At 45.5% G+C, this 25,568-nt stretch overlaps 1 protein-coding gene across 5 annotated transcripts in view; it reads left to right on the top strand.

Moving 5' to 3' along the window:
- Positions 1–24,337, top strand: part of LOC110508890 (SPRY domain-containing SOCS box protein 4) — a 124,130-nt gene extending 99,793 nt beyond the window's left edge. For all 5 annotated transcript variants that reach the window (XM_036966471.1, XM_021589784.2, XM_021589783.2 and 2 more), the window contains one exon: positions 23,037–24,337. In XM_036966471.1, the coding sequence (XP_036822366.1) occupies positions 23,037–23,164 (128 nt within the window). In that variant the 3' untranslated portion in view covers positions 23,165–24,337. The remainder of the gene's footprint in view (positions 1–23,036) is intronic.
- Positions 24,338–25,568: the final 1,231 nt, after the last annotated feature.

Here is a 25,568-nt window from a genome sequence, read left to right as displayed (position 1 = left end):
GTCTCTCTACCTTCTCGGTCTCTCTACTTTCTCGGTCTCTCTCTACCTTCTCGGTCTCTACCTTCTGTCTCTCTCCCTTCTGTGATTCTCTACCTTCTGTCTGTCTCTCTCTACCTTCTGTTTCTCTCTACCTCTGTCTCTCTCTACCTTCTCGGTCTCTCTCTACCTTCTGTCTCTCTACCTTCTGTCTCTCTACCTTCTCTGTCTCTCTCTACCTTCTGTCTCTCTACCTTCTGTCTCTCTACCTTCTGTCTCTCTACCTTCTGTCTCTCTCTACCTTCGGTCTCTCTACCTTCTGTCTCTCTACCTTCTGTCTCTCTACCTTCTCTGTCTCTCTCTACCTTCTGTCTCTGTACTTTCAGTCTCTCTACCTTCTGTCTCTCTCTACCTTCGGTCTCTCTACCTTCGGTCTCTCTACCTTCTGTCTCTCTCTACCTTCTGTCTCTCTGTACCTTCTCGGTTTCTCTGTACCTTCTCGGTCTCTCTCTACCTTCTCGGTCTCTCTCTACCTTCTCGGTCTCTCTCTACCTTCTCGGTCTCTCTCTACCTTCTGTCTCTCTCTACCTTCTGTCTCTGTACCTTCTCGGTCTCTCTACCTTCTCGGTCTCTCTACCTTCTGTCTCTCTCTACCTTCTGTCTCTCTCTACCTTCTGTCTCTCTCTACCTTCTGTCTCTCTCTACCTTCTGTCTCTCTCTACCTTCTGTCTCTCTCTACCTTCTCGGTCTCTCTCTACCTTCTGTCTCTCTCTACCTTCTGTCTCTGTACCTTCTCGGTCTCTCTACCTTCGGTCTCTCTACCTTCTGTCTCTCTCTACCTTCTGTCTCTCTCTACCTTCTGTCTCTCTCTACCTTCTGTCTCTCTCTACCTTCTCGGTCTCTCTCTACCTTCTCGGTCTCTCTCTACCTTCTCGGTCTCTCTCTACCTTCTCGGTCTCTCTCTACCTTCTGTGTCTCTCTACCTTCTGTGTCTCTCTACCTTCTGTCTCTCTCTACCTTCTGTCTCTCTCTACCTTCTGTCTCTCTCTACCTTCTGTCTCTCTCTACCTTCTCGGTCTCTCTACCTTCTCGGTCTCTCTACTTTCTCGGTCTCTCTACTTTCTCGGTCTCTCTCTACCTTCTCGGTCTCTACCTTCTCGGTCTCTACCTTCTGTCTCTCTCCCTTCTGTGATTCTCTACCTTCTGTCTGTCTCTCTCTACCTTCTGTTTCTCTCTACCTTCTCGGTCTCTCTCTACCTTCTCGGTCTCTCTACCTTCTCGGTCTCTCTACTTTCTCGGTCTCTCTACTTTCTCGTTCTCTCTCTACCTTCTGTCTCTCTCTACCTTCTGTCTCTCTCTACCTTCTCGGTTTCTCTCTCTACCTTCTGTGATTCTCTACCTTCTGTGATTCTCTACCTTCTGTGATTCTCTACCTTCTGTGATTCTCTACCTTCTGTGTCTCTCTACCTTCTGTGTCTCTCTACCTTCTGTGTCTCTCTACCTTCTGTGTCTCTCTACCTTCTGTGTCTCTCTACCTTCTGTGTCTCTCTACCTTCTGTCTCTCTCTACCTTCTCGGTCTCTCTACCTTCTCGGTCTCTCTACTTTCTCGGTCTCTCTCTACCTTCTCGGTCTCTACCTTCTGTCTCTCTCCCTTCTGTGATTCTCTACCTTCTGTGTCTCTCCCTTCTGTGATTCTCTACCTTCTGTGATTCTCTACCTTCTGTGTCTCTCTACCTTCTGTGTCTCTCTACCTTCTGTCTCTCTCTACCTTCTGTGTGTCTCTCTACCTTCTGTGTGTCTCTCTACCTTCTGTGTCTCTCTACCTTATGTCTCTCTCTAATTTCTCGGTCTCTCTACCTTCTCGGTCTCTCTCTACCTTCTCTCTCTCTACCTTCTCTCTCTCTACCTTCTGTGATTCTCTACCTTCTGTCTCTCTCTAGCTTCTGTCTCTCTCTACCTTCTGTCTCTTTCTACCTTCTCTCTCTTTCTACCTTCTCTGTCTCTCTGTACCTTCTCGGTCTCTCTACCTTCTCGGTCTCTCTTTATCCCCTTTCTGTCTCTCTACACTTTCTGTCTCACTCTGCTCTGACCTGCCCTCGCTCTACCCTCTTAGGTCAGAAACTGCACAGTCAGTGTGTTCTCTGGTAATGAGGACTCAAGTTGGTAGGGGGTGGATCGGACACACACACACACACACACACAATACCACACTGACTCTGTTTGCACACACACTTAATTTATGAGCAAGAGAGCGTGAAAGAGGAAGATGGAGGGAAGCTGTCATCTCCTGAATACGAAGGTGACCGAGACTCTGATCCAGTTAGTTCTCACATATGGCTCCCCCATTCTCCCCTCTTCATCTTTCCCACGTACATTTTTCTCTCGCTCTTGTGCTGTCTCTCTGTCCCCCTCGCTCACTCCCTCTCTCTGTCCCCCTCGCTCACTCCCTCTCTCTGTCCCCCTCTCTCTGTCCCCCTCTCTCTGTCCCCCTCTCTCTGTCTCCCTCTCTCTGTCTCCCTCTCTCTGTCTCCCTCTCTCTGTCTCCCTCTCTCTGTCTCCCTCTCTCTGTCTCCCTCTCTCTGTATCCCTCTTTCTGTCCCCATCTCTCTGTCCCCCTCTCTCCACTCACTCTCTCACTCTCTCAAACATCAATCCTGTGCATGCTGTGTCTTAAATTTGGTCAATTTATTTTATTTTTTTCTCCACAGGGTGTCTGACTTCCCTCTGTTTTTGTGAAGGGCTTTTAATTCCCTATCAAACCACTGTTACTCATCCCCCCCCCCATAAGCCTAATGATGAGAACAATACCACTGTTACTCACCCCTCACCCCCATAGGTCTAGTGATGAGAACAATGCCACCGTTACTCACCCCTCACCCCCATAGGCCTAGGAATGAGAACAATACCACTGTTACTCACCCCTCACCCCCATAGGCCTAGTGATGAGAACAATACCACTGTTACTCACCCCTCACCCCCCATAAGCCTAATGATGAGAACAATACCACTGTTACTCACCCCTCCCCCCCATAAGCCTAATGATGAGAACAATACCACTGTTACTCACCCCCCCCCCCCCCCCATAAGCCTAATGATGAGAACAATACCACTGTTACTCACCCCTCACCCCCATAAGCCTAATGATGAGAACAATACCACTGTTACTCACCCCTCACCCCCATAAGCCTAATGATGAGAACAATCTGAATAAGCTGATGGAATAAGATATATGCCGACTTCAGCCCTAGCCCAGTCTCAAACCTGTTTGCGCTGTCTTACCAACTCTTATGGTCAATGTAACGCCAAGGGCAAGAGACTAGCACAAACGGATCTAGTAAGGATTTTGTTGGATGGTACCGTGCGTATCCCGTACATATGACCCATAAAACATGAACAACTTTGTCTGGGACCAGGCTACTTCAGTCCTGCTTGGTGAAGGGCATCCCAGGGACAGGCTACCTTTACAGAACCAACAACTGTTAACAGATTTGCTGTAATTAGGGAGGGAGGGTGGAAACCTATGGCCAGCGAGGGCTTTAAAAATAATGTGACAAAGGTTTATTACCCCTCTCCCTGTTCCTGCTCTGTCTCTGAGGGGTGCAGGGCACTGGATGTTTGTTGACATGGCTGGCAGGAAGAGCAGGAAGCTGGTGTTGTTGGTAGAGGAGGAAGCTGGTGTTGTTGGTAGAGGAGGAAGCTGGTGTTGTTGGTAGAGGAGGAAGCTGGTGTTGTTGGTAGAGGAGGAAGCTGGTGTTGTTGGTAGAGGAGGAAGCTGGTGTTGTTGGTAGAGGAGGAAGCTGGCGTTGTTGGTAGAGGAGGAAGCTGGTGTTGTTGGTAGAGCAGGAAGCTGGTGTTGTTGGTAGAGCAGGAAGCTGGTGTTGGTAGAGGAGGAAGCTGGTGTTGTTGGTAGAGGAGGAAGCTGGTGTTGTTGGTAGAGGAGGAAGCTGGTGTTGTTGGTAGAGGAGGAAGCTGGTGTTGTTGGTAGAGGAGGAAGCTGGTGTTGTTGGTAGAGGAGGAAGCAATGTGTTCTGAGATGTCGCCGACATGTCTTCATTACAGTGTGTGTTCCACCACCTTTGTATTGTTTTATTGAGGACATTTATGCATGTGTGTGTGTGTGTGTGTGTGTGAGCGCTTCTGTATCCTCGAGAGACAGTTTCTCCCTAATTTGTTATTGTTTGTTATTATTGGGGAACAGTAGGCTATAAAAGCTGTTTTATATTGCCAACCTCTGATAGTATCACAAAGGAATTACAAACATGGATTCCAAATGCTTTATGTAATCTTGGAGTAGCCCCCAGCCTTGCCATGCCTATGAGTTTACATGAGCAAAATCAAGTGAGTAGTTCTTTCAGCCCAATCTTACTCATAAATGGTGATGCCAAGGCCTTGTCCCATGCTTCCAGTTAGCCGGGCCTTGGTTGCTTTAATTCCGTAACCTTTGTTTATGTCCCGAACCTTATTGGATGCCTTCCTATTTACTGGCTGTGTCTGTGTTTGTATGACTCCCGTTGGAGAGGGAGAGACCCCCTTTGGCATTATATTGCACTGTGTCGAGGAAAAAGGACTATTTGTCTCGACAAAAACACACACACATTGATACTGTACACACACACACACACACATTGATACTGTACACACACACACATTGATACTGTACACACACACACATTGATACTGTACACACACACACACATTGATACTGTACACACACACACACACATATCGGACCCCGGATTGATGGATACTTCCACACGAGACACATCCATTTCCAGTGAGGCCACTGTGACACAGCATCCCCAAGTGTGCCAGCCTCTCTCCAGCTCTCTGTCGGTGTGACAGAGCTGTTTACCATGCTGCGGAAGGACTCAATCACTGTTTACCATGCTGCGGAAGGACTCAATCACTGTTTACCATGCTGCGGAAGGACTTAATCACTGTTTACCATGCTGCGGAAGGACTCAATCACTGTTTACCATGCTGCGGAAGGACTCAATCACTGTTTACCATGCTGCGGAAGGACTCCAGCACTGTTTACCATGCTGCGGAAGGACTCCAGCACTGTTTACCATGCTGCGGAAGGACTCCAGCACTGTTTACCATGCTGCGGAAGGACTCCAGCACTGTTTACCATGCTGCGGAAGGACTCCAGCACTGTTTACCATGCTGCGGAAGGACTCCAGCACTGTTTACCATGCTGCGGAAGGACTCCAGCACTGTTTACCATGCTGCGGAAGGACTCCAGCACTGTTTACCATGCTGCGGAAGGACTCCAGCACTGTTTACCATGCTGCGGAAGGACTCCAGCACTGTTTACCATGCTGCGGAAGGACTCCAGCACTGTTTACCATGCTGCGGAAGGACTCCAGCACTGTTTACCATGCTGCGGAAGGACTCCAGCACTGTTTACCATGCTGCGGAAGGACTCCAGCACTGTTTACCATGCTGCGGAAGGACTCCAGCACTGTTTACCATGCTGCGGAAGGACTCCAGCACTGTTTACCATGCTGCGGAAGGACTCCAGCACTGTTTACCATGCTGCGGAAGGACTCCTGCACTGTTTACCATGCTGCGGAAGGACTCCAGCACTGTTTACCATGCTGCGGAAGGACTCCAGCACTGTTTACCATGCTGCGGAAGGACTCCAGCACTCTTTAAACTATGCTTGTATGTCTATGCAAGTTTTCCCAGAAAATTCTATAATTGTTTGCATAACGCTACTGTATGTGAATTTCCCTCAGGATCTGCAGGAAATGTTAGCCAGCAAATGAGCATGTGATTGCTACTGTATTCCTGGCCAATGGAAAGTGCCTTGGTCCTGTTTTTTTTACCTTTATTTTACTAGTTTTTTACTACTACAGTTAAGAACAAACTCTTATTTTCAATGACGGCCTAGGAACAGTGGGTTAACTGCCTGTCCAGGGGCAGAACGACAGATTTTTACCTTGTCAGCTCTGGGATTTGAACTTGCAACCTTTCGGTTACTAGTCCAATGCTCTAACCACTAGGCTACCCTGCCGCATGAGTCCTGATGAATCTGTAATCAGCCCCAGCCATTCCTCTCTCACCTATACTGTAACTAGTATCTACCACTGTGATGTACAGGGATCAGAATAGAGACTTTATGTCTATACTGGGGATGAGGAGAGACTTTCTGTCTATACTGGGGATGAGGAGAGACTTTCTGTCTATACTGGGGATGAGGAGAGACTTTCTATCTATACTGGGGATGAGAAAATATTTTCTGTCTATACTGGGGATGAGGAGAGACTTTCTGTCTATACTGGGGATGAGGAGAGACTTTCTGTCCATACTGGGGATGAGGAGAGACTTTCTGTCTATACTGGGGATGAGGAGAGACTTTCTGTCCATACTGGGGATGAGGAGAGACTTTCTGTCCATACTGGGGATGAGGAGAGACTTTCTGTCCATACTGGGGATGAGAAGAGACTTTCTGTCTATACTGGGGATGAGGAGAGACTTTCTGTCCATACTGGGGATGAGGAGAGACTTTCTGTCCATACTGGGGATGAGAAGAGACTTTCTGTCTATACTGGGGATGAGGAGAGACTTTCTGTCTATACTGGGGATGAGGAGAGAATTTCTGTCCAAACTGGGGATGAGGAGAGACTTTCTGTCCAAACTGGGGATGAGGAGAGACTTTCTGTCCATACTGGGGATGAGGAGAGACTTTCTGTCCATACTGGGGATGAGAAGAGACTTTCTGTCCATACTGGGGATGAGGAGAGACTTTCTGTCCATACTGGGGATGAGGAGAGACTTTCTGTCCATACTGGGGATGAGGAGAGACTTTCTGTCCATACTGGGGATGAGGAGAGACTTTCTGTCCATACTGGGGATGAGGAGAGACTTTCTGTCCATACTGGGGATCAGTTCTCATTTGTCCTTGAAGAGCGCCTCAAAGCCGCCTCGGCTTGCCTCTGTAAATATCCCAATGGCCGAACTGGGAAGCTGGTCAAATATTAACTCAGCAAGTAATTTGGTCTTGTGGTAATGGGTGGCAGTGTGTGTGCCTGTTTACAATTTTATTTGCACTTGTGTGTGTTTATCAGCAAGTGTCTATATGTCTGTGTGTTTGTAGACATGTCTTCTCATAAATCATTCCCGAGACATTAAATCCATAACCAACTGCCTCCAAGGTGACCCAGCTAAATTAGACCCAGAGGAGGACGATCAACTCCATTATCATTTGTATATTGTCACATACACTGGTATAGGAAATGTGTTGTTTTACAGGGTCAGCCGTAGTAGTACGGTGCCCCTGGGACAAATTGGGGTTAAGTGCCTTGCTCAAGGGCATATCGTCAGATTTTTCACCTTGTCAGCTCGGGTATTCAAACCAGCGACCCATCAGTTACTGGCCTAACGCTCTAACCGCCAGGCTACCTGCCGCCCCATTCATTGCAATGTCAAAAAGTAATCATTGAACACCCCGATGCGGCCTATTTGGAATTATCATTCTGTAGCTGCAGGACTCTGTAGGTCATGATAGATGTGTTTACTGTATGTGCATTGAATGCAAAAGGCATGGAATTGGATGCTGTTGGATGCTTTGGAATAATGTGACGCTTGGGTGCTTTTCCACGCTAATCACTAATGGTAGCCTCAGGGGAGAACATGTGTGTGCCTCTTCACAGTACTGTGTATGTAGAAAAACCACCGTGACTGCCATCGGTGCAGTACTAGCAGACTGTGAGGCGATTCTGTGACCTTGGGAAAGAGGAAGAGACTAAGAGGACTTCACTCTTGTTAACAGCGCCTCTCCTTCCTAAGTCCCGCAGCATCGTAAAGGACCCCCCACACACACCAGCCACGAGCTGTTCACTCCGTTACTGTCTCTGAGCCTATCTACAAGCTATCAGACTGCTGAGCACTTAAACTGGACTGACCTCCTGCACTCTCCACATCTTAACACACATGCACTCTCTCACACACACACACGCTACACACACATCACAACTGCTGCTACCAGACTGCTGCTATCTGTCTTTGTGCCAGTTTGTTCAACACACCCCGTTCAACACACCCGATACACACAGTGGAAAACCTCCCATCTCTGTAGACCTGCTGCCTATACTGTCTGACAAAATTACTATTTTAGTAGTTCCATTCCTCTCGATCCTTCTCCATCCTTCTCTATCCCACTTTATTCTCTCAGTTTCCAGGCCGGACAGTAGGCGCACAATTAATTATGGTCGTTGTAGTTAATTACCACATTTTCTGCGCTAAACAACTCTATATATACAAAAGTTTATGGACCCCCCCCCCCCTTCAAATTTGTGGATTCGGCTATTTCAGCCACACCCGCTGCTGACAGGTGTGTTAACTCGAGCACACAGCCATGCAATCTCCATAGACAAATATTGGCAGTAGAATGGCCTTACTGAAGAGCTCAGTGACTTTTAACGTGGCACCGTCATAGGATGCCACCTTTCCAATAAGTCAGTTCGTCAAATTTCTGTTTCTGTGCTGTTATGGTGAGGTGGAAGTGTCTAGGAGCAACAACGGCTCAACCGCGAAGTGGTAGGCCACACAAGCTCACAGAACAGGACCACCAAGTGCTGCACTTGTAAAAATCATCTGTCCTCAGTTGCAACACTCACTACTGAGTTCCAAACTGCCTCTGGAAGCATCTCTGGAGCTTCATGAAATGGGTTTCCATGGCCGAGCAACAGCACATAAGCCTAAGATCACCATGAGCAATGCCAAGCGTCGGCTGGAGTGGTGTAAAGCTTGCTGTTATTGGAATCTGGAGCAGTGGAAACGTGTTCTCTGCCTGTTTGCATAGTGCCAACTGTAAAGTTTGGTGGAGGAGGAATACTGGTCTGGGGTTGTTTTTAATGGTTCGGACTAGGCCCCTTAGTTCCAGTGAAGGGAAATCTTAATGCTACAGCATACAATTACATTCTAGACAATTCTGTGCTTCCAACCTTGTGGCAACAGTTTGGAGAAAGCCCTTTCCTGTTGCAGCAATACAATGCCCACATGCACAAAGCGATGTCCATACAGAAATGGCTTGTCAAAATATGTGTGGAAGAACTTGACTGGCCTGCATTGAGCCCTGACCTCAACCCCATCAAACACCATTGGGATGCGGGCCTAATCGCCCAACATCAGTTCCCGCCCTCACAAATGTTCTTGTAGCTGAATGGAAGCAAGTTCCTGCAGCAATGTTCCAACATCTAGTGGAAAGCCTTCTCAGAAGAGTGGAGGCTGTTATAGTAGCAAAGGGGGGACCAACTCCATATTAATGCCCATGATTTTGGAATGATATGTTCGAAAAGCAGGTATCCACATACTTTTGGTCATGTATTGTTTGTAGAATATTGGCCTGTTGGAAACTACAACCCCCCTACTACATTGTACAGTTCAGACTTGTCCTGATTTATCTCTAGAGAAACTGCGCATTGGGCCCCGAAAAAAATTAAAAATAACAGAAAAATTGGTTAAACAAAACATTAGGAACACCTGCTCTTTCTATGACAGACTGACCAGGTGAATCCAGGTGAAAGCTATGATCCCTTATTGATGTCACTTCTTAAATCCACTTTAACCAGTGTAGATTAAGGGGAGGAGACAGGTTAAAGAAGGATTTTTAAACCTTGAGACAATTGAGATGGATTATTTGTGTGCCAATCAGAGGGTCAATGTGCTAGAAAAAATATTTAAGGGCCTTTGAATGGGGTATGGTAGTAGGTGCCAGGCGCACCGGTTTGAGAGTGTCAAGAGCTGCAACGCTGCTGGGTTTTTTGTGCATGAAGAATGGTCCACCACCCAAAGGACGTCCAGCCAACTTGACACAACTGTGGGACGCGTTGGAGTCAACATGGGCCAGCATCCCTGTGTGTGTAGGGTGCGGTGTACAGCTCAATATTAGGAAGGTGTTCCTATTGTTTTGTACACTCAGTGTATATCCAAACATTTGGGGGCACAGAAAGAAAGCTAATTTCTACAACTTTGAATCCGCCCAGCACTTGTGCAGTTCTCCCACCCCTTAATTCGATCTTAAGTTGTCTGATGAGTTTGTCCTTTTGATGAATTCTATGATCCATCCTTTCATTAATCAAAGACTAGCTACACTAATAATCACTCAGGACTTCATCACTTTGATTGATTTGATCTCAAATTCTTAGTTTAGAGTATCTGCCTTTTTTAAGTTTTTTAAAAGTTTTTTTCTGGAACCTTCTCTCTCATTCTATAACATCCAGTGCTCCACCAAGGAGCGTTCTAGAACCATCCAGTGCTCCACCAAGGAGTGTTCTAGAACCATCCAGGGCTCCACCAAGGAGCGTTCTAGAATCATCCAGTGCTCCACCAAGGAGCATTCTAGAACTACCCAGTGCTCCACCAAGGAGCGTTCTAGAACCATGCAGTGCTCCACCAAGAAGAGTTCTAGAACCATGCAGTGCTCCACCAAGAAGAGTTCTAGAACCATCCAGTGCTACACCAAGGAGAGTTCTAGAACCATCCAGTGCTCCACCAAGGAGAGTTCTAGAACCATCCAGTGCTACACCAAGGAGAGTTCTAGAACCATCCAGTGCTACACCAAGGAGAGTTCTAGAACCATCCAGTGCTCCACCAAGGAGAGTTCTAGAACCATCCAGTGCTACACCAAGGAGAGTTCTAGAACCATCCAGTGCTACACCAAGGAGAGTTCTAGAACCATCCAGTGCTACACCAAGGAGAGTTCTAGAACCATCCAGTGCTCCACCAAGGAGCGTTCTAAAACTATCCAGTGCTCCACCAAGGAGCGTTCTAGAACCATCCAGTGCTACACCAAGGAGAGTTCTAGAATAATCCAGTGCTCCACCAAGGAGAGTTCTAGAACCATCCAGTGCTACACCAAGGAGAGTTCTAGAACTATCCAGTGCTCCACCAAGGAGCGTTCTAGAACCATCCAGTGCTCCACCAAGGAGCGTTCTAGAACCATCCAGTGCTCCACCAAGGAGCGTTCTAGAACCATCCAATAGTCCACCAAGGAGTGTTCTAGAACCATCCAGTGCTCCACCAAGGAGCGTTCTAGAACCATCCAGTGCTCCACCAAGGAGCGTTCTAGAACCATGCAGTGCTACACCAAGGAGCGTTCTAGAACCATCCAGTGCTACACCAAGGAGAGTTCTAGAACCATCCAGTGCTCCACCAAGGAGCCTTCTAGAACCATCCAGTGCTCCACCAAGGAGCGTTCTAGAACCATCCAGTGCTCCACCAAGGAGCATTCTAGAACCATCCAGTGCTCCACCAAGGAGTGTTCTAGAACCATCCAGTGCTCCACCAAGGAGCGTTCTAGAACCATCCAGTGCTCCACCAAGGAGCGTTCTAGAACCATGCAGTGCTCCACCAAGGAGAGTTCTTAGTTCTACTGGTGACTCCGTCTTCCCTAAGCTCCCGAGACGGTTGCTGCTTTAGAAAAGTCTCCAGGTTACAGAGCACTAAAGAGCTCAAATTAATTGGATTCACTCCGAAAGGGACCACTTTGATATGTTCAGTCCCTCGGTTTGTCAATCAGGCTCCAGAAATTGCTCAAGCAATAATTATAATGATGAAGCCGAACAATCCAATCCTTCCCCCTCCCTCAAATAGTTATTTTGCAGAAGAACTGCAGAAGAACAAATTATATTTTTTTCCCCCAGCTAATGGGCCAGACAGTGGATGTCATAGATGAAGTCTGTCAGACGCAGGAACGAGTGCATCCCTCAAACAGATGGAGTGAAGTCTACTGTCTAAAGGTCTGCACTCTCTCTGAACAGTCTGCCCGGAGTATTTGGAAGTTTGGAAGACTTTACTCTGGAGAACAATTAGCCTCAATAACTGGCTGAATACTTTTCCTTTCACAATGCTCCATTGTTGACTGTGGAATGGTGGTCCACGGCTCCGGATGGTCCTCAAGGGCCGCAGTGTCTGCTAGTTTTCATCCTTTTCTGTTATACCTGAGTGACCAAGTCGGTAGACGCTCTAGCCAAACAATAACAGTCATATACGTTCCAGGGAGAAATGAAACCAGCAGGACTGTGGCCCATGGAAGAGTTGTGCACTGCTGTCTTAATAAGACAAGGAAGCAGACTGTCAACCAAGTTCTAGGGTACAGTGACATTGTAGCATGTTAATCTGTCCTTCGCTAAGCCTCCTCGCTTCAGGTAAGACCAGGGCTTAAACCACACACCAAGCAATGGAGGCCCCTCAGAGGAGGAAGGGGAGCACCGACCACCTCTGACACCAAGCCTTGTGTACGTGATAAGGATAAACAGTGCCTTGCAATGGTATTCAGACCCCTTGGATATATCCAACTGTTATTGTGTTACAAAGTGGGATTATTATTGATGTAATTTGTTTGTGATCTACACACAATAATCCTATGTCAAATTGGAAGAAAAATGATATATTATTTGGTGTGTTGCCGTTTAGAGCAAGACTCCCAGCTAGAAGATAGGCCTTACTACCGTCAATAGGCGCTTAAGGTAGTATATATAACTACAATATAGTATTCAGCTATCTGAGTCAATACATGTAAGAAACACCTTACAGATGTTGTATGTTTGGGGGACAGAGTCATTAAACCATCACGTCATGCCCTATTATTTACACAGAGTGAGTCCATGGAACTTATGTGATATGTCAAGCCAAATGTACTCCTGATCTAATTCAGGCTTGCCTAAACAAAAGAGGCAGAATACTTATGCAGCGACTATATTTTAGTTATGAGTGTTTTATTTATCAATATTTTTGTCTACTTTGACATGAGAATATTTTGTATAGATTGTTGACAAAAAAGTCACATCCAAATCCATTTCTTTCCCACTTTGCAACACAATAAAATGTGAAGAAATCTAAGGGGTCTGATTTGCAAAGGAACCATATGGAACATTTTAGGATGTATAGCTCCTGATTTTCACACTGGTCCAATTTTTTTCAATTTTCAGAAGAAATTCCAGCTGAAAGACAATAAGAGCAAAGTGCCAAACCAAGGACATGGAGAACTATTCAGATCCTCTAACGAAAATAGAAATTCATTGTTAACAAGTGTAAAGGCATAGTCTTGCCCACACTGTTGCAGTGCGTCTGAAATGCTTTTAAGGTTTGGAAGATATAGGAAAATACCAGTCTTTATACCCTCAGAGCTAGCACGACAGAGTAGCCTCCATTGGCTAGGGTCTTGACAAATGGTAGGTCTACTGTACCATTTGAAAACTGATTGCTCTCTACAGTGCTACCCTGAGGACAACATCGAGAAACTTTGTTCCAATACACCATTCAAACTCCTTATTCTAATCATCAACACCTTTTTCAGCTGAATCTGGAGTGTAAGTGCTGTTCTTGAGCAAAAGCCTGCACACACTATATTTTCACGGCCAGTGTTTTTGACTAGTGGTATACTGTATAGACTTAGTAGGCAGGTTTTTAGAAAGTACCTCAGTGTTCCTTAAAAAAGGCCTTCAATGAGTGTCGAGTCAAACGTTTCTTTGTCTATCTTTTTGTCTTAGCTGAGTAAGGCTGCTGGTGTGCTTTCACAAGCACATTCAACTTTCTGCTCTCACTTTAATTCTCTCCAAGAGACTCTCTCACACACACACACACACACACACACACACAGCTATGTCTTACTATACTTGATGACTTTTTGCGGACCAACAACCTAACCTTAACTCTAACCTAAACTCCTTAACCTAATCCCTAAACCTAATCCTAACCCTAATTCTGCACCTAAACCTAACCCCTAAACCTAAAATAGAGAAGAATGGCAAAATGTCCTCACTTCTCTGAATTTTTGTTGGTTTACTATTGTTGTGAGGTACTCACAAGTATAGTAACACGTGTACACACACAACACTCAGTACCTGGGGGTAGCAGCAAAGCCATTTTAGCACCTGTCGTTATTCTGTTGTCTAAATCTAGATAATGAGGGCCTTGTTTTTTTGCGATTCTGGTTAAGTCCAGTAGTAACCTGACACAGTGTACAGAGCTGGTTCTCATGTTCACACTCCCTGTGGTGTGCGTGTTATTATAGTTTTTATTACTTTACGTATTACATTTCTATTTAGTTTTTCTATAATTTAGTTTTAGTGTTTGGTGTTTGGGACAGAAAGTGGCAAGTCAGCTTGTCTTCATCCTGACATTCTTTGTAGGTGCTGTTAGATGAACTTTGAGGTTGGTTGTGTTTTTGGTTTTTGGTATTTATCTCTGTTCCACGCATCTTCTGACAATTGCTTTTGTCCTCTTCAGCGATGTACTTAAAATAATCCCATATGGGGCTTTGCCATTTGCGACCAACCACTGCTGATGTTGGGTTTGATGTCGTCATTGTTCACGCCTTTGGGTCACGATCATGCTCCACGCTCGCCCTTAGATTTCTTCCCTTTTGGCAACTGATAGCTAGTTATAGTGATGCACAAGCTAGGCCTATATGAAACACCTCCAGATTCAGAAGCTCGAAAACCCCATTAGAAAAAAAACCTTGAAAACCCCATTAGATTTTTGCCCAAAGTTTACAATGGGAAAAAAAGTTAAACTAAACAACATTTATGATGGTTTTTATTTTGTTGTTGTTAGTTTTGCTGTTAAAGATAGCAGTTTTAGTACAGCGGCAGGTAGCCTGGCGGGTAGAAGTGTTGGGCCACTGGCTCAAATCCCCAAGCTGACAAGTTAAAAATCAGTTGTTCTGACCCTGAGCAAGGCACTGTTCTCCGGGCGCAGATGTCGATTAACACAGCCCCCTGCACCTCTCTGATTCAGAGGGGTTGGGTTAAATGTGGAATGTGGACACATTTCAGTTGAATGCATTCAGTTGTACAGTTGACTAGGTAACCCCATTCCCTAATTTTTGCTTTTCCAAAGTTTATCTTACTAAATAGTTTTTCACCAATTTGAGTTTTTAATTTAGTTTCAGTTTTGGTCAACTATAATAACCTTGGTGTGTGTGCGACCGTGTGTAATGTGGTGCTTTACTCACCCATTGTAATTGATATCGTGTATCCTCTAATCACTAGAATATTCATGTTGGTTGAACCCATCTAGTCTCGCCCACTATAATGTCATGCATTTGCTTTCTATTATTTGATAGTTAACTGACAAAATCAAAGAAACACTTGAGTAAATCAGGGATACAAGGTATATTGAAAGCAGGTGCTTCCACACAGGTGTGGTTCCTGAGTTAAGCAGTTAACATCATCATGCTTAGGGTCATGTACAGTTGAAGTCAGAAGTTTACATACACTTAGGTTGGAGTCATTAAAACTCAGTTTTCAACCACTCCACAAATTTCTTGTTAACAAACTATAGTTTTGGTAAGTCGGTTAGGATATTTACTGTGTGCATGACACAAGTAATTTTTCCCAAAATTGTTTACAGACAGATTATTTCACTGTCTCACAATTCCAGTGGGTCAGAAGTTTAAACAGCTTGGAAAATTCCAGAACATGATGTCATAGCTTTAGAAGCTTCTAATAGGCTAATTTACATCATTTGAGACAATTGGAAGTGTACCTGTGGATGTATTTCAAGGCCTACCTTCAAACTCATTGCCTCTTTGCTTAACATCATGGGAAAATCAAAATAAATCAGGCAAGACCTCACAAAAAAAATTGTAGACCTCCACAAGTCTGGTTCATCCTTGAGAGCAATTTCCAAATGCCTGAATGTACCACGCTCATCTGTACAAACAATAGTACGCACGAATAAACACCACGCAGCCGTCATACTGCTCAGGAAGGAGACGCGTTCTGTCTCCTAGAGATGGACGTACTTTGGTGCGAAAAGTGCAAATCAAACCCAGAACAACAGCAAAGGACCTTGTGAAGATTCTGGAGGAAACAGGTACAAAGTATCTATATCCACAGTAAAACGAGTCCTATATCGACCTAACCTGAAAGGCCGCTCAGCAAGGAAGAAGCCACTGCTCCAAAACCTCGATTAAAAAAGCCAGACTACGGTTTGCAACTGCACATGGGGACAGCGATTTTACTTTTTGGAGAAATGTCCTCTGGTCTGATGAAACAAAAATAGAACTGTTTGGCCATAATGACCATCGTTATGTTTGGAGGAAAAGGGGGATGCTTGCAAGCCGAAGAACACCATCCCTACCATGAAGCATGGGGGTGGCAGCATCATGTTGTGGGGGTGCTTTGCTGCACGAGGGACTGGTGCACTTGACAAAATAGATAGCATCATGAGGCAGGAAAATTATGTGGATATATTGAAGCAACATCTCAAGACATCAGTCAGGAAGTTAAAGCTTGGTCGCAAATGGGTCTTCCAAATGAACAATGACCCCAAGCATACTACCAAAGTTGTGGAAAAATGGCTTAAGGACATCACCGTCAAGGTATTGGAGTGGCCATCACAAAGCCCTGACTTCACAAAATTTGTGGGCAGAACTGAAAAAGCGTGTGCGAGCAAGGAGGCCTACAAACTTGACTCAGTTATACCAGCTCTGTGAGGAGGAATGGGCCAAAATTCACCCAACTTATTGTGGGAAGCTTGTGGAAGGCTACCTGAAGCGTTTGACCCAAGTTAAACAATTTTAAGGTAATGCTACCAAATACTAATTGAGTGCATGTAAACCTCTGACCCACTGGGAATGTGATGAAATAAATAAAAGCTGAAATAAATAATTCTCTATACTATTATTCTGACATTTCACATACTTAAAATAAAGTGGTGATCCTAACTGACCTAAGACAGGGAATTGTTACTAGGACTAAATGTCAGGAATTGTGAAAAACTGAGTTTAAATGTATTTGGCTAAGGTGTATGTAAACTTCCGACTTCAACACTTCAACTGTATGTAAATGCCCAGTTGCCCATTATTTTGGCTACCATGGCTAGAAGAAGAGAGATCTCAGTGACTTTGAAACAGGGTTCTCAAAGGAGCATAGGGGTTAAAGGGTGTGTTTGTGTGTCTCAGTCACCAGATTTAAAACCAATCAAACACTTATGGGAGATTCTGGAGCGGCACCTGAGACAGCATTTTCCACCACCGTCAACAAAACACCATATTATGGAATTGCTTGTGGAAGAATGGTGTCGCATCCCTCCAATAGAGTTCCGATGGGCGCTCTGTGTGTTGTTGTGATGGGCGCTCTGTGTGTTGTTGTGATGGGCGCTCTGTTGTGATGGGCGCTCTGTGTGTTGTGATGGGTGCTCTGTGTGTTGTTGTGATGGGCGCTCTGTGTGTTGTTGTGATGGGCGCTCTGTTGTGATGGGCGCTCTGTGTGTTGTTGTGATGGGCGCTCTGTTGTGATGGGCGCTCTGTGTGTTGTTGTGATGGGTGCTCTGTTGTGATGGGCACTCTGTGTGTTGTTGTGATGGGTGCTCTGTTGTGATGGGTGCTCTGTGTGTTGTTGTGATGGGCGCTCTGTGTGTTGTTGTGATGGGCGCTCTGTTGTGATGGGCGCTCTGTGTGTTGTTGTGATGGGCGCTCTGTTGTGATGGGCGCTCTGTGTGTTGTTGTGATGGGCGCTCTGTTGTGATGGGCGCTCTGTGTGTTGTTGTGATGGGCGCTCTGTTGTGATGGGCGCTCTGTGTGTTGTTGTGATGGGCGCTCTGTTGTGATGGGCGCTCTGTGTGATGTTGTGATAGGAGCACTGTGGGTTGTTGTGATGGGCGCTATGTGTGTTGTTGTGATGGGCGCTCTGTGTGTTGTTGTGATAAGAGCACTGTGGGTTGTTGTGATAGGAGCACTGTGGGTTGTTGTGATAGGAGCACTGTGGGTTGTTGTGATAGGAGCACTGTGGGTTGTTGTGATGGGAGCACTGTGGGTTGTTGTGATGGGAGCACTGTGGGTTGTTGTGATGGGAGCACGGTGGGTTGTTGTGATGGGCACACTGTGATTGTGTGATGTTGTGATGGGCGCACTGTGATTGTGTGATGTTGTGATGGGCGCACTATGTGATGTTGTGATCGGTTCACTGTGTGATGTTGTGATGGGCTCACTGTGTGTTGTTTCTGATGGGCGCTCTGTGTGTTGTCAGTCTCCTCCAATGACGCCATAGCTATCCAGGTCTAATGTTAGGAAAGGTTACGTCAATGTTATAACTGACATTTCCCTTGACTTGAGTCAATTTGGGAATTAGTCATTTTGGTCAACTCTGAGACAGACGTGAAATTTGTTGCATTTACTTAGTACAGGGGTAGGCAACTAGATTCAGCTGCGGGATGATTTTTGTCAGGGAGGGCTGAACATAATTATAATAATTAGTACACTGCAAATTGATCACAACCAAGCCCAAAAATAGATTATATTTGAAAATAGCTATAAAACATATAAATAAATATTTGTGGAAATATTTGCAACAGTGGGATGTAATCTTACTGCGGGCATCACTGCAATAGACTCCTCACGAGTTCTCTCTCTCTGTCTCTCTCTCTGTCTCTCTCTCTCTGTCTCTCTGTCTCTCTGTCTCTCTGTCTCTCTCTCTCTCAGTGATGGCGAGGGTCACAGAGTTTTGTGGGCAAGGACATGCCCCTCCCATCCACCCAGCCGTGTGATGCAATTAAGCCAATCAAAAGTTTAGAATATGAGCTAATGGGCGAATCAGAGAGCAGTATGAGCTAACAAGCTCATGACAAGGGTGAAATAAAACATGTCATTTCTGTTAGTTAGATTACAAGGTTGCTGTCCCAATACAATACCCAGCAAAAGCAGTGTAGCCATTACCATCCCTTCTGGTTTGGCATAGAGTCTTGAATAATTAGCCTAAACTAGAGCAGGATGAGTACAAACAAAAAAGCTATTCTGGGATATTTTTCTAATGCATGACTAATATGAATACATGCAATGTGATCAATGTTAATCGACTCCGGCAATCTCCCTGATTTTGATTTCAGTCCAAGTTGGCAGCCCTATATGAAAGGGTCTCATAATTCACTAGCAACACTTCCTTTCAACAAGACCTGCAGGAGACGAGCCAAACAGAACTGCGAAAATTAACTCTGTCCTTTTTAGATTGGCATTTGCAATTAGTTTCTCCAAAGGTGGCTCCACTCTACTAATAAGATATACATTTACATTAGGTAATAGCTACCTGCCCTTGTCTCCTCCTTCACGCTACCGGTATGATAACATCCATTATTTTCACATACTAGTAGTCCAGACTCCAGAAGGAAAGGAGACTGGTAAAGACATTGAAGAGTATTGGGATGCCACCCAACTTTTCTCCTATAATGATAGGCAAGAGTGAAAGGACACCAGTAAAGTTCTAAAATGGCGGATCAGACGACGAGTGGCTAATCTGCCTTTGCCTTCCGTCTTGCTAGCTAACGTTCAATAGCCGGAAAATAAATGGGACAAACTGAAAGCATGTATATCCTACCAACGGGACATTAACAACTATAATATCTTATGTTTCACCAAGTCGTGGCTGAACGACGACATTCAGAATATACAGCTGGTGGTTTATACACTCTATCGGCAGGATAGAACGGCAGCCTCTGGTAAGACACGGGGCGGAGCCTATGTATACATGTAAACAACAGCTGGTGGTTTATATACTCTATCGGCAGGATAGAACGGCAGCCTCTGGTAAGACACGGGGCGGGGCCTATGTATACATGTAAACAACAGCTGTTGGATTATACACTCTATCGGCAGGATAGAACGGCAGCCTCTGGTAAGACACGGGGCGGGGCCTATGTATACATGTAAACAACAGCTGTTGGTTTATACACTATCGGCAGGATAGAACGGCAGCCTCTGGTAAGACACGGGGCGGGGCCTATGTATACATGTAAACAACAGCTGGTGGTTTATATACTCTATCGGCAGGATAGAACGGGAGCCTCTGGTAAGACACGGGGCGGGGCCTATGTATATATGTAAACAACAGCTGTTGCTCGATATCTAAGGAGGTTTTGCTCGCCTGAGGTAGTGTGGTCTACAGCTTATTATGAAATACTCTATCTACCTAGAGAGTTTTCATTTGTATTTTTTGTAGCTGTCTACATACCACCACACACCGATGCTGGCACTAAGACCGCACTGAATGAGCTGTATACCGTCATAAGCAAACAGGAAAACGCTCATCCAGAGGCGGCGCTCCTAGTGACCGGCGACTTTAATGCAGGGAAACTTAAATCAGTTTTACCTCATTTCTATCAGCATGTTAAATGTGCAACCAGAGGGGGGGAATTTCTAGACCACCTTTACTCCATACACAGAGACGCGTACAAAGCTCTTCCTTGCCCTCCATTTGGCAAATCTGACCATAATTCTATCTTCCTGATTCCTGCTTACAAGCAACAATGTAAGCAAGAAGCACCAGTGACTCGGCCTATAAAAGTGGTCAGATGAAGCAGATGCTAAACTACAGGACTGCCTTGCTATCACAAACTGGAACATGTTCCGGGATTCTTCCGATGACATTGAGGAGTACATCACATCAGTCACTGGCTTTATCAATAAGTGCATTGATGACGTCGTCCCCACAGTGACTGTATGTACATATCCGAACCAGAAGCCATGGATTACAGGCAACATCCACACTGAGCTAAAGGGTAGAGCTGCTGCTTTCAAGGAGCGGGACTCTAACCCGGAAGCTTATAAGAAATTCCTCTATGCCCTCCGACGAACCATCAAACAGGTAAAGTGTCAATACAGGACCAAGATCGAATCGTACTACACCGGCTCTGACACTCGTCGGATGTGGCAGGGCTTGCAAACTATTACAGACTATGAAGGGATGCACAACCGAGAGCTGCCCAGTGACATGAGCCTACCAGACGAGCTAAGTAACTTCTATGCTCGCTTTGAGGCAAGTAACACCTGAAACATGCATGAGAGCATCAGCTGTTCCAGATGACTGTGTGATCACACACTACGCAACCGATGTGAGTAAGACCTTTAAACAGGTCAACATTCACAAGGCCGCAGGGCCAGGCTGATTACCAGGACGTGTACTCCGAGCATGCGCTGACCAACTAGCGAGTGTCTTCACTGACTTTTTCTGTGATACCAACATGTTTCAAGCAGACCACCATAGTCCCTGTGCCAACAACACTAAGGTTACCTGCCTAAATGACTACCGACCCATAGCACTCACGTCTGTAGCCATGAAATGCTTTGAAAGGCTGGTCATGGCTCACATCAACACCATTATCCTAGAAACCCTAAACCCACTCCAATTTGCATACCGCACCAACAGATCCGCAGATGATGCAATCTATATTGCACACCACACTGCCCTTTCCCACCTGGACAAAAGGAACACATGTGAGAATGCTGTTCATTCTGTTCAGGTGCTTCTACACCTGCATTGCTTGCTGTTTGGGGTTTTGGGCTGGGTTTCTGTACAGCACTTTGAGATATCAGCTGATGTACGAAGGGCTATATAAATTTGATTTGATTTGATTTTGATTTGATTTGATTGACCTCAGCCCAGTGTTCAACACCGTAGTGCCATCAAAGCTCATCACTAAGCTAAGGACCCTGGGACTAAACACCTCCCTCTGCAACTGGATCCTGGACTTCCTGACGGGCCGCTCCCAGGTGGTAAGGGTAGGTAACAACACATTCTCCATGCTAATCGTCAACACGGGAGCCCCTCAGGGGTGCATGCTCAGTCCCCTCCTGTACTCCCTGTTTACTCATGACTGCATTGTCAGGCACGACTCCAACACCATCATTAAGTTTTCTGATGACACAACAGTGGTAGGCCTGATCACCGATAACGATGAGACAGCCTATAGGGAGGAGGTCAGAGACCTGACTGTGTTGTATAAGAACAACAATCTCTCCCTCAACGTGATCAAGAAAAAGAGATGGTTGTGGACTACAGGAAAGGAGTACTGAGCACGCCCCCATTCTCATCGACGGGGCTGTAGGGGAGCAGGTTGAGAGCATCCAGTTCCTTGGCGTCTACATCACCAACAAACAACCATGGTCCAAGCAGTCGTGAAGAGGGCACAACAAAACCTATTCCCCCTCAGGAGACTGGCATTTTTTGGCATGGGTCCTCAGATCCTCAAAAGGTTTTACAGCTGCACCATCGAGAGCATCCTGACGGGTTGCATCACTGCCTGGTATGGCAACTGCTCGGCCTCCGAGCGTAAGGCACTACAGAGGGTAGTGCCAGTACGTCACCGGGGCCAAGCTTCCTGCCATCCAGGACCTCTATACCAGGCGGTGTCAGAGGAAGGTCTTAAAAATGGTCAAAGACTCCAGCCACCCTAGTCAGACTGTTCTCTCTGCTACCGCACGGCAAGCGGTACCAGAGCGCCAAGTCTAGGTCCAAGAGGCTTCTAAACAGCTTCTACCCTCAAGCCATAAGACTCCTGAACACCTAATAAAATGCCTACCCAGACTATTGCACCCGCACCCCTCTCACACTCTGTTATTATCTATGCATAGTCACCTTAATAACTCTGCCTACATGTACATTTTATCTCAGATACCTCGACTAACCGGTGCCCCCTAACATTGACTCTCTACCGGTACCCCTGTATATAGCCCCGCTATTGTGATTTGCTGCTGCTCTTTAATTATTTGTTATTCTTATCTCTTACTCTTTTTTGTGGTATTTTTTAAAAACTGCATTGTTGGTTAAGGGCTTGTAAGTAAGTATTTCACTGTAAGGTATACATACACCTGTTGTATTCGGCGCATGTGACAAATACAATTTGATTTCATTTGAACATGGTCAGAGAGACTTGTTTCTACTGTAGATGATGTCTTTATGGGAAACGGGTATAGGCAGATGGGAGACGATAGTGTCACTCTACCAGGCTGTGAAACGGAGCAGGCACTAAAGGTGATATTAAATATTTAGAGGGGAGCATCAGCTGGGGAGTGGGTGGGAGAGGAGGGGAATTTACAACAACGCTAGCACGCTCTCTTTTGTGCATTCAAACACGTACACATTAACACAGATGCAGTCGCATGCATGCACTGTTCTGATCCACATGTGCAATGGAACACAAAACCAACCACGCACTCACTGTCGGAGATCCTCTTCCCTTGTCACACACATAAAAAAGTTACATCTGCATTTTGCTAACTTTTTACCTTGTAAAAACCACCAACTAACCTTTCCTCTTCTCTTCCTGGTTACAGCGGAGCCCCTCCCCCTGATGGACCTGTGTCGTCGGGCCGCCCGGGTCGCGTTGGGTCGAGAGCGCCTCCAGGAGATAGAGACCCTGCCCTTACCACAGTCTCTCAAAAATTACCTTCAGTACCAATGACCAGAACCGTACCGCCTGACCAGACCCGTACCAATGACCAGACCAGTACCGCACACTACCAACTGGGACCATCCGAACAGAAACCATGATGAACTAAGTGTAATGGAAGAACGAGAGGGGGGTTGAATGAACGCGGGCAGACAACGGAAGCGGAATGTTTACACTGTGAGCTGTAGCTCTGCGATTAATGGATGGACACTTGAGTTCAGATTTTTGACGGGAGGATGATGGATACTCGAGTATCGGGTTTGGACCCATTTTGGACTTTTTTAATGATTGATGGCTGTAGCTCTCCTCCAATGAAGACCATATTTGACAGAATGGTATGGTCCACAGTCACTTTTAAGTATGGCAATAAGTGGTGGTTTTAGGAGGCTACCTGCTGGTTGGAGTGAGAACTGCACCTAGAAAGCACACAAACTGTCCCGGGAGGCTTTTGAACTCAGATCACTGCTACTGGGTACACTATACTCAAGGTCTCCTACCATGTCAGTCCAATCAGCAGACAGACACAGGACATTTCTACAGGGCTCAAATGTGTCCATTTTGAGTTCAACGGGCCTGGAGTCCACTGGTACCATACAATATCTTCCCTGCTGTGTTTAAAGGACCCATTAAAGGACAATGCCAGTCTAGGCAAACCTAGTTTTTCTGGATCTACATCAAGTAATGCAAGGGGAAACTGTAGTACACAACTACATGAACAATGGCACAGCAGCCATTTGGGGAGGGGGGTGGGTTCAAGGATGGTTATGGATGACCACACACACACCTAGCAATCATTTTTTTTCTCAAAAAACTTGAGTCACTTTTGTTACTTCTAAGTTTGTACCCTATATTTTATAGTGAGTGTGGATTATAATTTTGATGACGATGATGATATGATGATGATGTTATTTATTTATCATGAGGTAGTTCCTTTTTAAAATTGATCATGATGGTTACGTTCAGGTAAATATACTACACCAATATGGGAGATGATGATCAGCTCTGTCACCCTAAGGCTTTTCTTAACAGGATGCTGCTTTTATTATTATGATCGCTGATGGTTTTAATCTATATCTGCCTGCTGGGATGAGACACCCGGGTCATACTGGGGCACACAGTGGAATGTATGGACAGTGATGTCATTAGCAGATCTGAAATGTGAATAAAAGCAAAGTGAATGAAAAATGTTTTCTGGGACGGTGATCTCTGTGGCACAAGGTTGGGCTGCCAGCTGTGTGTTTGTTTAGGGAGGCTGGGGAAGGTGCGTGTGTGTGCTTGCCTTTCCAGGGAGGAAGATTTTTTTTTGCTGTGTTTTTTTTCTCTGTATGTTTACACTGTCAGTCACGCTCAGAGGAACCAGGTCATCCTCAAATCCATCTGTGACAGTTTGTGTAACCTCATCGACCCTCGACCTCAGCTGACTTAACTCCTTACCCCCGTTTTTATCTGCACCCAGATCTCTCTTCTCTACCTACCTCTCTCTTTATCTACTTACAGTTGAAGTTTGCATACACCTTAGCCAAATACATTTAAACTCAGTTTTTCACAATTCCTGATAATTTAATCCTAGTAACAATTCCCTGTCTTAGGTCATTTAGGATCACCACTTTATTTGAAGAATGTGAAATGTCAGAATAATAGTAAAGTGATTTATTTAAGCTTTTATTTATTTCATCATATTCCCAGTGGGTCACAAGTTACATTCAATTAGTATTTGGTAGCATTGCCTTTAAATTGTTTAACTTGGATGAAATGTTTCGGGTAGCCTTCCACAAGCTTCCCACAATAAGTTGGGTGAATTTTGGCCCATTCCTCCTGACAGAGCTGGTGTAACTTAGTCAGGTTTCTAGGCCTCCTTGCTCGCACATGCTTTTTCAGTTCTGCCCACAAATTTTCTATGGGATTGAGGTCAGGGCTTTGTGATGGCCACTTCAATACCTTGACTTTGTTGTCCTTAAGCCATTTTGCCACATCTTTGGAGGTATGCTTGGGGTCATTGTCCATTTGGAAGACCCATTTGCGACCAAGCTTTAACTTCCTGACTGAAGTCTTGAGATGTTGCTTCAATATATCCACATAATTTTACTGCCTCATGATGCCATCTATTTTGTGAAGTGCACCAGTCCCTCCTACAGCAAAGCACCCCCGCAACATGATGCTGCCACCCCCATGCTTCACGGATGGGATGGTGTTCTTCGGCTTGCAAGTCTCCCCCTTCTTCCTTGCTGAGCATCCTTTCATGTTTTGTCGATATAGGACTCGTTTTACTGTGGATATAGATACTTTTGTACCTGTTTCCTCCAGCATCTTCACAAGGTCCTTTGCTGTTGTTCTGGGATTGATTTGCACTTTTCGCACCAAAGTACGTTCATCTCTAGGAGACAGAACGCGTCTCCTTCCTGAGCGGTATGACATG

The sequence above is a fragment of the Oncorhynchus mykiss genome, chromosome 28, assembly GCF_013265735.2.
Source record: "Oncorhynchus mykiss isolate Arlee chromosome 28, USDA_OmykA_1.1, whole genome shotgun sequence".
NCBI classification, from domain to species: Eukaryota; Metazoa; Chordata; class Actinopteri; order Salmoniformes; family Salmonidae; genus Oncorhynchus; species Oncorhynchus mykiss.
The sequence above is the reverse complement of the archived record's forward strand: the minus strand, read 5'-3'. Positions and strand labels throughout refer to the sequence as shown.